General features: G+C 39.7%; 3 protein-coding genes across 4 annotated transcripts; 2 read left to right on the forward strand and 1 right to left on the reverse strand.

Moving 5' to 3' along the window:
* The first annotated feature begins 2465 nt into the window (after window positions 1-2465).
* On the forward strand, window positions 2466-6363 carry LOC113783820 (phospholipase A1 PLIP2, chloroplastic). Of its 2 annotated transcripts, none has more exons than XM_027330057.1 (5): window positions 2466-3589; window positions 4195-4758; window positions 4872-4931; window positions 5056-5469; window positions 5555-6363. In XM_027330057.1, the coding sequence occupies exons 1-5, from the start codon at window positions 2903-2905 to the stop codon at window positions 6128-6130; spliced, it is 2301 nt and encodes a 766-aa protein (XP_027185858.1). In that variant the 5' UTR covers window positions 2466-2902; the 3' UTR covers window positions 6131-6363. The 2 variants fall into 2 exon arrangements, with proteins under 2 accessions (XP_027185858.1, XP_027185852.1); XM_027330051.1 differs by having other exon boundaries at window positions 2467-3589; window positions 5552-6363.
* Window positions 6364-8493: 2130 nt separating this feature from the next.
* LOC113773807 lies at window positions 8494-10009 on the forward strand. The gene is made up of 3 exons (XM_027318416.1): window positions 8494-9128; window positions 9319-9507; window positions 9707-10009. Exons 1-3 carry the CDS (start codon window positions 8871-8873, stop codon window positions 10007-10009), a joined length of 750 nt encoding a protein of 249 aa, XP_027174217.1. The 5' UTR covers window positions 8494-8870.
* A 478-nt stretch (window positions 10010-10487) lies between these two features.
* LOC113764734 (transmembrane protein 205) lies at window positions 10488-13917 on the reverse strand. Its single transcript, XM_027308716.1, is given in 5 exon segments — window positions 10488-10935; window positions 13203-13422; window positions 13607-13649; window positions 13652-13675; window positions 13678-13917. Coding segments are annotated over 5 exon segments (648 nt in total). The 5' UTR covers window positions 13823-13917; the 3' UTR covers window positions 10488-10719.
* Between the last annotated feature and the right edge of the window lie 219 nt (window positions 13918-14136).

Consider the following 14136-nt stretch of genomic DNA (forward strand, 5'->3'; position numbering starts at 1 on the left):
ATTTCTTCTTATTGTTTTCGGGCTTTCTGGCACTCGATGTTTGGTAAAAAGAGATGTTTAGATCGTGACAAAGTGGGTATCTTAAATCTTAATATATCAAGTAATACGGAGTGTGTTTGGATTAGTGATTATTTGGAAAAAATTATTTAGAATACCATCGTAGCACTTTTTTGTGATGTACATGAGGTTAAAAGTGATTAGAAGTTTTGTTTATAATGCAAGTTGAATAATATAAAATTTTTTTTTTGTATATCTTGATTTGTTAAAAGCAAATTCTTTAACAAATTAATTTGCAAAGTGCAATGTTAATTTTTGTGAAAGTAATTTTTACAATTAACCATACTTTCTATTATTTGCACAATTATTTGAAAAAAGTTATTTAAAATAATACTATAACATTTTGTATGATGTGATGATTGTGAGATTAAAAAAAAAAAGTGATTGAAAATTGTATTTATGATTCAAGCTGAATAAAATATTAGATTCATTTTTTTAAAAAATTTTGCTAATCAAACGGATGGGTCAAACAGCAAGAATTTTGTAACGCCTTTGTTGAAGAATTGCAGGGGAGAGTAGCGTCAAAAATTGTCGGAACAAAAAAAAAAAGGGCGGGGGGGAAGGTTTCAAGCAGAAGTATCGTGTAAAATTACTAGAAGCAGCAATAAAACTTGAGAGTGAAGTGTGGTTATGACATTTTAAAAAGAAAGAAAGAAATAGCAGAATGCAGTTATGACGTTCGTTGACAGTTGAATGGTGTAGTTCGTAATTAGGGATCGCCTAAAATGGCGACCTTTATGACTGAAATCAATACGTTTGGACGGATGGACCAAAAGACAAATATAATCAACCGACGTACGAAGCTTAAACTCCATATCATTTCTTACTTTCTCGTTGGTGGCTAATTTACACGAAACAACTTGCCGGATCTCACGTAGGCATCAAAACTTGTGTGATTTCTTGATGACTGGAAATTGGTAAACTGGTTGCTGGATCTCACGCAGCCGGGCGGCGGGGTCAGCAGAACATGCACAAGTAAGAGTCAGAGCCGGTTGGACAGGCATCGCGACAGCTGAACGTGGGAATAGATAGATTTGAACGGTTCCAAATGCGTGTACCAAAGAGTGAATTAAGACGGCTCTACGAGTACGCCCCACCGTATCGTACGTGGAAAGAGTACAACGCCAGCGGGTGCGGGCGCGGGTGCGGGTGCGGGTATTGTGAGCTTCCTCGATACGTCACGTTTCCTTTGTAGTTCCATCCGTATCTCACTGACGTGGCGATCATGCAGATGAACACCCCCCCCCCTCCCCCCCAACAAAAACACAGAAAAAGCCCCAGTTTAGCATGCAGAATTTGATTTTTTTGCCCTTTACTTTCTTGCATCAACGATGGCAGTGGGACCCGCAACTATAACCTTTCCTCTCACGCCTTGAGGTTTCTAACAATTTTCCCGAGCCCTGTCTAGGTTTTGAAATTTATACCTCCCCTCGTCTAATATTTTAAAAAAATGATTCAAAATATTTAAAAAATATGTTTGCAAGTAAAAAAATTTTACTAATATTTTTCTTTTTACATTGGATGCGTAGAAAATTTATATTCAAATTTGAAAGTCTAATAGTGTAAAATAATATTTACATTACCAACATCATTTCACTTTAACCTTTCAAAGTAGATCAAAGCATTAATGCAAAGTGTTCATACAGTTTTTTTCCTTTTTTTTGTTATTGCAATTTTGAAATTGATTAAGTTTTAATCAAACTCTACTATCAAATACACAATTGACAAAACTTTAGTCTTAAAGTGACATAATACAAATTCTTTAGAAAAACTTTAAAATAATTATCTTCCTGCATCAATGAGCTAAAGATTTTAATACCATTTTAAAATTTCCAATTTTGATTAAAAAATAGCACTATTTAATCCTTTTTAGCTCATTTTAATGTGTTTGGATAAGAGATTATTTGGAATAATTTTTTTAAAATATATTGTAGCACTTTTTTTATGTAATGTATATGAGATAAAAAAGTGATTCAAAAATGTGTTGACGATATAAAACAAGTCAGTGTGTGTATATAAGGTGCAAACCAAACACACTCCTTATTTAGCTCATTTAAATAGAAAGTTAATTACAAAAAAGTTCCTAAGAAATTGGTAGGGTTTCACTATTCTACCGAAGCTTTGGTCAAACATGAGCGACCAAAGGTGAATTGACGGAAATGGCTCATTTGGAACTAAATATGCAGTTTGGAGGGCTTAATCAAAATTTATTCACCTTTTAGGAACTGAATCAAGACTTTGGTATAATTTAAAGGGCTAAATTGAAATTCACCCTTATAGTCGTGTTGACCACCCCAGCTCCAGGAAAATGGGATTTAAATTCACTCGTTGGCCTTTAAAAAAAAAAAAATTCGCAGGAGAGAGAGAGAGAGTACGGGCGTGACGAAGCAAAGCTGACAGAGAATAAAGTGAGAAACAGAGGGAAGCAGAAGTTTGGTGACCAATTTTTATTTGCCTGCCTTTTACGTCGTAACTTAAACCAACCTCTCTGCCCTCCGGTTATGTCCTGAGTCTCCGCCCCTCCATTCTCAAATTTCAATTCAACCTTAAAAAGACTTTCCTTCTGTCAAATCTAACTCCCAAATACTTCTTCCTTCTAAGCAGCATTTTGCAGGACTTCTCCAAATATAAAGATTGTGGATTTTTTTTTTCTTTTTTGGTTTTTTCTCGTTTACAACCCCCCGTCCTCCCCTCCCTCTTCTCCTCCATCCGCACTCGACCTTTGGCATTAACCAGTTTTAAAATCCTTCTACTACCGATCACCAACAATTTCTATATCCCCCATATTCCCACCCAAGCAAGCAAAAGAAATTTTTAAAAAAAGGACGGATACCAGTCCTTCTCCATGGATACTCTCTGTTTGAAGGGGGGAATTCATAGTTTGCCGCCTCCCATCGCCGTCGCCGGTGCCGGAAGTTTGGAAGTCCGTTCAGCCCATCATCCTTCGCATATTTGCGCCAACGCGGTTGGTCGATCGTCCGCCGCTATTTCCGTCGACAAGCCTTCCGCGTCTTCTTCTCACAGGGACTGGGGCTTTTCCTTTAGATACCCATTTAGATCTCTCTGGCCCAAGGGAGGTAAGAGCACTTATGACGCCGCCATATCCGTGAAAGACGCCGTCCCAGTTTTGGCGGAGGAAAAGGACGATAATAATGAGGAAAAATATGAGCTGGATCATGATGGGCGAAATGGGAATTGGGTTTTCAAGATTTTGCACGTTAGGTCCCTGTGGAAGCAAGAACAGCAAGAAGAAGAAGAAGAAGATTTAGAGGTGAGGACACCGGTGGAAGAAGAAAAATTAGAAAACAATGGGCTTTCTGACGAGAATGAACGGAGACCAAGATGTTGTGATGTTGATGAGGAGTGTGATGTTTGTACAGTTTGTGATGATGATGATGGCGATGACCAAAAATTCGATTTAGATAGAGATTCGTTTACAAAGTTGCTGCGGAGGGTTTCCTTGGCGGAAGCTAGATTGTATGCTCACATGTCGTATTTGGGAAACTTGGCTTATTGCATTCCCCAAATCAAGGTACTAGAATCTAATCCTTCCTTTTTGCTTTTTTTAAAAAAAATTATTATGCGATGATTTGCAAAACTTAGAAGATAATGGTCTGTTTAATTTTTGTTACCTTGGATCTGTTGATAGATTGTTTGTTTGGGCTTCCTTTATGATACCTTTAACTGCCGTCTGCCAGAAAGGACCTGCTTTCCCTTTTAGGAGCTATATAGTTGGGTGGGAAAGTTATTTTCTTTGAATGGACTTATCGGATCACGGCGGATTCTCCTTGCTTTGTTTGATGGAATTTTTTCTTCTTTAATTTAAAGAACGTATTACATGGTTTAGATGCTCGACAACCCCATGTTGACAATGAGAGCCCCCCTGCTACTCGTTATCTGTTCCAAAGTTCTGCAATTGCTTTTTTCGCTGTTGAGGAAAATTCTCTACTTGGTACGGTTGTGGTTTGCTGGTTTCAGGAGCCAAGTTGGAAAATTTCATTTCTCTTTGGCAGCTTTGGGTGATATTCAGATTCATGTCCTTTACTTGACTCGTTTTCAGTCCCTCGAGTCATCACCTTGCTGTCTCAGTTTGCGAAGTCATCCTTGTAAACTTGGTGTATCCTATTGCTTTTGCAGCCAGGAAATCTCCTGAGAAATCGTGGACTGCGGTTTGTGACTTCATCTCTAGAAAAGAAAGAACAGGCATTGCAGGCTGATAAAGAGAAGGCAGCATCTGAAGACCTTCATGAAAACCACAATGAAGCAGCTAAAGGCCAGCAAAGGAACGATGGGTCATCAGCCGAAGGTCAAGAAGTCAAAGATAACAAGGAAAAGCAAGTACAACTTGAGGAGGAGAAGATTGATGGGAACCGGATAAGTGCAGCTGCTGCTTATCAAATTGCTGCCTCCGCTGCTTCTTATTTGCATTCTCATACAAAGAGCATACTGCCATTTATATCCAAATCAAGGATGAATGAAAATGTAACTGAAAACAACACTGAAAGTACCAATGTTGTCAATATGATGAATGAAGAGGTGGCCTCAGTAATGGCAACCACTGATTCAGTGACAGCTGTAGTTGCTGCCAAGGAGGAAGTAAAACAAGCTGTAGCAGACGATTTGAACTCAACTCATTCCTCACCCTGTGAGTGGTTCATCTGTGATGATGATCAGAGTGCCACGAGATTCTTCGTAATTCAGGTACGCCACACAAGTTAATTGCATCAATGGGATTGCTAGGTCTATAACTTTTGCTATTTCTATTAGTTGGATTGTTCTTTTGCTAACCTTTGTTTTATTGCTTATGACTGTAGGGATCTGAGTCACTGGCATCATGGCAGGCCAATCTACTCTTTGAACCCGTTCAATTCGAGGTAATGGATGTAATACAAGCATAATGTACTTGACATTGGAGTCACTTACATCAACATTTCCTCTCTGAACTCATTCTTGATGGGATTTGTTATATTTGGGAAGTTAATAGACTTTTCTGCACAGGGTCTTGATGTACTTGTGCATCGTGGTATATATGAGGCTGCCAAGGGGATCTATGAACAAATACTGCCTGAAGTTCGTTCACATTTGAAATCATGCAAGCGAGCTACTTTTCGTTTCACTGGGCACTCTCTTGGAGGAAGCTTATCGTTGCTTATTAATCTCATGTTACTGATAAGGGGAGAAGTTCCCGCTTCTTCATTACTCCCAGTTATAACTTTTGGAGCACCAACAGTAATGTGTGGAGGAGATAGGCTCCTACACAAGCTTGGATTGCCTCGAAGTCATGTCAAGGCAATCACCATGCACCGCGACATTGTACCCCGAGCATTCTCTTGTGGCTATCCCAATCACGTTGCAGAGTTTCTCAAGGCCGTGAATGGAAATTTTCGCACTCTACCATGCCTTACAAACCAGGTAAATGCTTTGCTTCATCTTAGCATTGCTAGTCCCTTGTCATGTTATTGTTGGACACTTAGAAATGTTGTCTTGTCGACAGAAGTTGCTATATGCTCCAATGGGGGAGCTTCTCATTCTTCAGCCAGATGAGAAATTTTCACCAAGCCATCATCTTCTTCCTTCGGGGAGTGGCCTGTATCTATTGAGCTGCCAAGCAACTGATGGCAGTGAGGCAGAAAGGCAGATGAAGGCTGCACAGGCCGTTTTCTTAAACTCACCACACCCACTCGAGATTTTGAGCGACCGGGCTGCATATGGTTCTGGAGGGACAATCCAAAGGGATCATGACATGAACTCGTACTTGAGATCTGTACGCAGGGTGATTCAGGAAGAGCTCAACCGCACAAGGAAAGCGAGGAAAGAACGCAGGCGCAAAGTTTGGTGGCCACTGGTGGCATCGCGGGGGGTCAATCCTGGCATCATCATAGGCAGCCCTGTGGAATTCATTACTACGGGGAAAGGACTGTTTAATTTCGCTGGCATCATTCACACGGGGAAGGAATCTGTGAAAAGGTTCAGTAGGCTGGTTGCATCGCAGCACATGCATTTACTTGTGGTGCTCTTGTTGCCTGCAAGGTTGTTAATTATGGGGGCACATAGCGTTATCCGTTTCCATTGATGACTGGTAGTAGGCCGTTCGTTGGTTCTCGGTGGCAAGTAGCATTTCATTCCATTAGCTTCAGAAGCCCTCTTAATTTTGTGAACGGGGGGGCAATATGATCGTCCAAGTATCCAATTGAAAGAAAGCAGTTGATTTTTTTCTTCGTATTCAATTCTTGAAATCATGCAACTGATTTCGAAAGCTTGTAACAAATAACATGTATTTAATTCTTGAAAAGAGATTTTTACTAACCCCCCCCCCCCCAAACGAAAAGGGGAGGGAATTTTCATTCATTTGTCAGTTGAGTCGGACCAAACGAAAAGAAAGGGAAACTCGAGCATTAAGTGAGACGAACGTTTACGTAATTGGCCGTTTAGCTCGGTGAGTGAGACAGTCCATATGATCGGGGAAAACGTGTTGCTCCAATCCAATTTTTATGCCATATATGTATATTTTAGGATGGATGGATGGATGGTGGTTTTTTTTTTTGAGTTTTGATGCCATCTATAATAATATGTTTCTTCTGATTTGATGCCTAGTCAAGTCAGGGAGTTGAGAAATCTATATAATTAAAAACAAACAAAAAATGGGGCAGCCTTTTTAGAGTTTTCCGTTTAAAATGAGGGTAGCGTGCGGAAAAAAAATCAAAACCGCAATCAGTCTGGGACGACAGACGGAGATTTTTTTGAGAACAAAATGTTAGCCATGTACAATTGACATGGAGGTTATGCCGACATTCTTTACTTTGCTTCGTTGTCACCTACCTTAAAAGAGTGGCAATGGACCAACAGCCCCTTTGGGCCTTAGGTGACCATCAAGGCTTCAAAATTTGGTGGGGACAAGAGATTAAGAGTTTAAATTTTACTTTCAATCAATTATCATAATATGTGATTCTCATACGATTATGTATTATCGGTATGAAGGATATTATAAATAAAATGACGATAAAAAAAATACTAAGGCAATCAAGCGCTTGGCAAGTAAAAGTAGGCGTGCTCCATCCATTACAACATTTAACCACCGCAGTCGCCGCCGCCGCCGCGAACAGCTATTAGATTAGATTCATGATGCACTACTAGTAGTAGATCTTTTTGGATTTTTTGTTTTTTTTTTTTTCAAAAAAAAAATTATTACTTCCACCCATTCACCATTCCTTTTGCATCAAAAAAAATTTTTAAAAATTATTATTATCTCCAATATGAAACAAAAATATGAAGTTGGAGACAAAATTGATTATTATTCTCTCCAATATGAAACTCCTAATAATAATCCGCAGTCCATAATGTATACGTAAAACTTAAACTCTTTTCAATGCAGAGCCTATCCATTATCCAATGCGACGAGGCAAAAACGAAAACAATGGACCCTCCTCAGTCTCTTACTACATACTTCTTGCGTGGATCACATTATTATTATTATTCGCCATTATCACCCACCGCGCGTCATTCTAGATTTGTGGAGTATGAATTATGATATGCCCGCTCCTCTCTGACCTAAACCTCAAGCTGGAAGCTTCCACGCCTTTCTAGATTTGTCAAAGTCAAACTAGCAATCTGGAGGAGGCAAGGGACCGTTGCCGTTTGCTTTTTGCTAGTCTGTATTTATTGTACCATTTGAAATTTTGCTGCTCAACAAAATGCCAAATTTTTTGTCCGTATATTTGATTTTGCAGTCACGTATTCAGCAAGCAATGAAATCGACAAGGACACGCCGGAAAGAAAAGATTATTATTATTGTCTATAGCATACTCGCCGTTGCGTTGCCCGGCCGGAAAACAAATTAAATTGCCGTTTTACGGGAAGAAATTAAATTGCAGTCAAATGTTCCAAAGCCCCTTTCACCCTTTATTATATAAATAAATAAATAATATATGTACGAGAGTAGTCTGGGGTATTACTACTAATATATTTTCTTCATTAGATTTTGTCAACTGCAACATACTAATTCTCTTCACCATATAGAGAGCATGGTACTGGTGGGTTTGTTTATGGATTAGTAGCAATTTATTTCCTCGTCCCACACTTACATTCATCCCTACACCCAAATTTTACTCCTAGTATATCTTACATATATAAAGCGTCCAAAGCCTTATGAATAGTGCAGGATGAGCCGGTTATGCCGTGATTTGTGTGAGCTTGAGGGGCGTTTTGGTCCTTTGCTGATGGGTGGCAGTGGCTCTACCGGTATTTTGCTTTTGTCCGCTGGCTCTCTTGCATTGTAACCTTGCTCATTTTGGTAGTCAGCAATGCTCTGTCCGCGTGGCTCTTCATTTTGGTAGTCAGCAATTACTATTAAGTTAGTGGGCGGTTGGGCGGTCAGCAAATGTCTTGAAAAGCTTTCTAGAGTCTTCATTCTTTCTAGAGTCGTTGGTCGTTGCTGTCCGAAGCGGTTTGTGGGTCTGCATGGCTCTTATTCTCTTTTGCTCGTTCTCGGTCACCAATTTGCTCTCATTATTTTCTTGCTTGTGTTCTCAGCTGTTCAGCAAATATAACTTGAGAAAGTTTCTTTTGGTTTTGAAGTGCTTTACTATTCAGCAAACTTAGACCGTGAGCTCAATCTCTTTTTGGCTCTAATTTTTCTTCTTAGTTTTCTTTCGCAGCTTCGGAAATAACTTGAGAAAGTTTCTTTTGGTTTTAAAGTACTTCACTGTTTGATTGGCTTCGCTGGAAATTCATTTTTGTTGCTGTGGTTCTTTTGTATGGTTCATTTTAGACGTTTGTTTGGTTTCCGCTTGAGCTGTGTATAATATGCTTTGAGAATGGGTCGAAATAGAGTATATGGAAGTTTAGAAGAGGCTCGTGCTGAGAAAAATCGAAGGAGCCGCGAGCAACGTGCTGCTGCTCGGCGTGGGACAAAGAATGATGCGCCATTAGGAGTGTGTACATTAGCTGTCACGGCTTTTAATATACATGACCCAAATGCTGTGAATCAGCCAAATATGGGCGTCGTTGAATCTTCATTAGGTTCGGGCTCAGTATTGCCATTTGCAGAGAACAATGCAGAGCACCTTCGAGCTGTATGTCTGTGCTTATTTTGAGCATGTCTCATGCAATATAAATTGTTGTTTAAATCTTTTGGAATAAATGTTAAATTATTTATGTTAACAGTGGTTTCGCCTAAGCATGTACTTTGGTAAGACAAACGAGTTTGACTTAGTTAAGCATACTAAACTCACAGTCTTTAACTATGCTTTGGGTGTTTTAAAGGAAAATCAAGGAGATGTATCTAGGTCTGCTGGTAATGGTGCTAGCGAGGTTCCAACAACTAATTCAGATGCGGGTGAATCATCTTTGCATAGGCGACGTCGGCGTACAAGACGCTCTGTGACTAATCCATTGACCACAATAATTACAGAGCCTGCAGTATTGCTCAATAATGTAGAGCAATTTCCAACCGTATGTTTGTGCTTATTTTGAGCATCTTTCATGCAATAAGATTGTTGTTTAGACCCCTTGCAATAAATGTTAGACTACTTATATTACCGGCTAGACTAACCAGTGGGTGAGATATTAGTTTTTGTCTATTATAAGTCAGATTGACTGACTTAGGCACACTGAATTCATGGTCCTTAAGTACGCTTTGGCTGGTTTGCAGGAAAATGAACAAAATGTCTGTGCGTCTATTGCTGATGGTGCTAATGAGATTCCATCAACTAATTTAGATGCTGGTGAACCACCATTGCGTAGGCAGCGTCGGTCTAGAAAACGAGCTATGACTGATCCATTAACTACAATAGCTACAGAACCTGCTGTATTGCCTGATGTTCCAAGTTGTCCATATTGTCATGCAAAACGATTTCATCAGGAACCACCTGGTTTTTGCTGTGCCTCCGGTAGTAAATTAATTACTCCTCTCACACTCCAATTTTCCAGACTAATACCCATTATAGCAAATTAAGAAATCCCAGCTGTGCGTCAGGGCAAAAAACTAGTATATAATAATGCATGAAGGAAAACCCTTATGCTGTTTCCATTTCTGTCATCTTTTGAAGTTTTTTTTTTTTTTTTTTAATTTTTAATTATGTTAACTACCACCCAAAGTTGTGTAACTAGCTTATAAGCACTCGTATATTTTTCTTGTTATCAGAAAATCTGTTAACAAATTAATTTTCATTTTTTACAACTAAATATACTTAAACAGTGTCGGCTCGATGTGCTGACATCGGTACACCTACACCGCACCATACATACAAGGCAAAGCATTATTGCGCCTTTCGATTTGATGGTGCACGCCGCCACGGTTGGATAAACCACAACGAATCACATGACCGAAAACTGACGATTTTTTTTTTTTTTTTTTTGCAAAATAAAAAATGTATCGGAAAGTTCGAAACACTACAGTACCGGTTCCTCCTGTCCTCCACCGCCAACACTCGAAAAAAAAAATCATTTTTATCACATACCGCCCTTGTATTTCCTCAGAATGATGCCCAGTAATACAAACATGACATAGCGGATTCGTTATTCTTACTATTGTTCAGTAGCGTACATAACTCGGCACCGAACCAACAGATTTGGTGTCAATTGTCAATTATAGCCAGCTTTACACAAGTCCACATTCGAATGTAATGTAGAAGAATGGCCAGAAACCTTCTCCTAATCTGTGTCCTAAAAATTGATCTTACCAGACAGATACCAGGAATGCATGGCAAGACTCCCAAAAGACATTATATTAGCAAGAGAAGACAGTCCATGAATCATGCCGAACTTCTTATTCATGGCAGCAAGCTTTGGATTTACCTTCGCAACTTCCTGATTCTTCGTCCACCCGACTTCTTCCCCAATTTGTGCTTCTCTTTCTATCTTGTGCCTTTGTTTCATCATCTGCCTCACAATAAAATGTCATCTCTCATTAGATGCAGTAGTTAGAATGCGGCTAAAAGAGTAGACTAGTTCAGCTCGTCACATAACCAGTAAACCAGGGCACGAGCACGTTGATCTTAGATTCTGTTGTTATTAAGTATGTCTTTAGTCATCTATGTTGCTATGCATTGCTGTAATTTTGAAAGTTGTTTTGTGTAGTTGGTGCGCATGCGCTAGGCATGTGCCCCCATTAATGGTGTTTTAGTTTTTCTGTCACTTTAACACCATAATATGTTTGTAGCCCTGTAAGTTGCCATATTGTACTGCTGCAGCCATTGCCCCAAAAATTGTACCAGCTCTCTTGGGCTCTCAAACAGCCCAGAAGCAAATTTACTTGTGCGTTTTACCCTTAACCAATTCCAATAATTTTATGCTGCTACCAAAATTTTCTGCTAGCTTTCTGCAGCACAAACAGTTCAGCAAGGTGGTATACGCCATGTAAAAATTAAATGTTAAGCTTTACATGAGCTATTAATTAGACAGTCAGAGTCTTCGACAGGAAAGCACACAGTCCAAAAAAATGCAAGACCTACCTAGAAAAGGAACAAGTAGTCCAAAATTTCATTTTGATAAAATAAAACAAGAAAATATTGCATGTCCAAATTCTAGAGTATATTGGCTTTTATTGACTGGTGAATGAAAGTTCGGACATCAAGTAATTCGGCTTTTCAGTCCTTTGGCATACTGCACTGCAGACTCGTTGGTGAAATATAGATTCCAAGGGGAGATGGGGAAGCAAGGGTCGAACCAAGGACATCAGGAACACCGGGTTAATCCCCCCACCATCTAAGCTCGGTTTTGAGGACTTTATATTAACAACTTCAGTGCCAACACATGTATAAATGGTTGCCCAGTGAGGTTGGTTAAAGAAGGTCAAACCTCCTGCTTTGTTTAACAAGGTCCTAACGACAACGTCGTGATTTGCTATATCATCTAAAAGGCTCCAAAAATAGATTAAGGCATCTGAACGAGTTATGTGATGCCCAAATATCCTATATTCGCTAATCCGTTGATTCTTCTTCAGTGGGTCCAAAAGAAGCCACAAGGACATTGTTTCCAATGTGAATATATCCCCCAATTATCCTCCCACAACAGCCAAACCACAAATTGTTATTGTACCAGATAACACAAGCTAGATACAGCAAGGAGTAATGTTTTCCCCGTCCTCTCTAGTCTCTAAGGGTATGTAATTTCACTGTATGTAACCGTCTAATTGTAACTCTCTATTTCATTCAATATTGATATTATACATATTCTAAATCAAAATATATTCCTCCATGCTTCCTTTACATTTTGATGAATCTTCACAGTACCCACTGCAAGTCTTTAACAAATCAAGACAATTTGCCATGCAACTTTACAGGTGAAGTTGAAAATAAAACTGATTCATTAACTTCTTTTTGTTCTTGTGAAAGAATGACATCAGAGCAATTTTTATCAGTAACATGTTAGGCTATGCACAGCAAGTCATTAAAGGTGCAATACGATACCCCTATAGAAGGAAGGTGTTAGAAGCAGTTAGAGAAAAGAAGCATGAAAGAGGTTGTTACCAATCATTGCAACACTAGAGAGTGGGAACCTAGTCTGGCTGAGAACCCAAACTCTCTCAAGTCAGAAGATTGAGCAGTCATGAATATCCTAATGCCATCTTAACCAGATTTTTCTGTATCAAATGTCCATCATTCTACAAGAATAACAATAGGAAAGAAAAATGTGTAGCCTTCCCATAACCATGCTCAGTATTCAGAGTTTCCAATCCAAACCAAAAAGTCTGGAGCACTGTGAATTTAATTTCATGGTAGTTAATAGAATTGCACTCTCCACTACTAAGCTAATGGTCCATCTCGGGAATCTTCCTCTGCCTAGTGCAGAGAGACGGGTAGAAAAGAAGGCCATTTGACTTCTAAATACTTAAAACGGAATGCCACGAACTTGCAATGAATGAAGTAGCTTCTCCGTGCGTCACTCAGCCCAAGTTTAAGCAAAGAAAAGAAGGAAAGCTCGGCAGATTGAACTTTCGTGTTAGGCAGGGTTTCAAGCCCGCGGACTGTCAAGACATTAATAACACTAATAGGGGATAGTACCGATACTTAAAAGATGGCGCGAGCGTGATACTATTTTATCAGAGAGAGAGAAAGGGAGAATAACACATATTGCTAAGGTGAAAATTACCGGATAACACGATCAAGAATAGGTGAAAATAATTAAGGAATAGGGGAGAAAGAAACCTCGATGGTCATGGGAGTAAAGACAAGAAGATTGGTGAGGTTGAAAGCGAAAGCAGCTAGGAGAAAGCCGAGTTGGTATTTATGAGCCATGGAGGCAGTCTTCCAGGGATGCAGGTAGGCAAAGGACGCCACGCAGACCGCACAACACACCCCGACCATGGAGAAGTAGGCAGGGAACATCTTGCTCTGCAGATTCCCGAATTGATGCCTGGGCAGATTCCTAATAAAAAACAAACAAAAATTAATGAGGCCCAAAAAAACCCTGATTACTACTAGTAGGCACTATTCAAGACTTTCAGTAAGAAGAAGAGATGTTGGGACTGTGGTGTGGGAGGAAGTAGTTTTTTTTTTTTTTTTTTTTTTTTGGGGGGGGGTGGTGTGTTGGGGTGGGGACCGTGGAATACTTGAACATAATGATGCCGCCGATGAAGGTGACCCAGAGGGCAGCCCCCAGGCAGTGGAGAAGCAGAGGAGTGGGCGAGTTTGAGGAAGGAAAGAAGCTTTGGATGATGGTGCTGCTGGCCATCCTGGGGGGATGTTGATCCGAAGGTTTCAGGGGAGAATATCACCCCGACGGCCAAGAACGTCACTGCAGCTAGGAATCTGCTCATCCAACCCATCTCTCCCTTATCTAATTTTGTTGTTTTTTTCTTTTAAACGTGGGTTGTTGCTCAATTATATAGTGAGGCGAAGAGGAAGACCACCCACCCACCAACTTCGCTTAGTACCGGCACTTCCAGAAGTTGGACTGCTGAACCTCTATTTTATTTTACTCTACAGTTATTTGTAAAATACTCCACTCAATTATCATTAACTCGTAGCTTGCCCCCTAAACTATGAATTTAGCGTTTACCGCCTTATCTAATCTATTTATTTTTGGCAACTTACTCCTGTTAAACCGAAATCAGCATGAGAGAAAGTATGAATATAGTTT

This window comes from Coffea eugenioides, chromosome 1 (assembly GCF_003713205.1).
Source record: "Coffea eugenioides isolate CCC68of chromosome 1, Ceug_1.0, whole genome shotgun sequence".
NCBI classification, from domain to species: domain Eukaryota; kingdom Viridiplantae; phylum Streptophyta; class Magnoliopsida; order Gentianales; family Rubiaceae; genus Coffea; species Coffea eugenioides.

Coding starts and splice junctions, on each gene's coding strand:
- LOC113783820 (XM_027330051.1), top strand. CDS start 2,903: ATGGATACTCTCTGTTTGAAGGGGGGAATTCATAGTTTGCCGCCTCCC. Junction 4,932..5,055: donor TTGAACCCGTTCAATTCGAG/GTAATGGATGTA, acceptor TTTTCTGCACAG/GGTCTTGATGTACTTGTGCA. Junction 5,470..5,551: donor TACCATGCCTTACAAACCAG/GTAAATGCTTTG, acceptor TCTTGTCGACAG/AAGTTGCTATATGCTCCAAT.
- LOC113773807 (XM_027318416.1), top strand. CDS start 8,871: ATGGGTCGAAATAGAGTATATGGAAGTTTAGAAGAGGCTCGTGCTGAG. Junction 9,129..9,318: donor ATGCAGAGCACCTTCGAGCT/GTATGTCTGTGC, acceptor GGTGTTTTAAAG/GAAAATCAAGGAGATGTATC. Junction 9,508..9,706: donor ATGTAGAGCAATTTCCAACC/GTATGTTTGTGC, acceptor GCTGGTTTGCAG/GAAAATGAACAAAATGTCTG.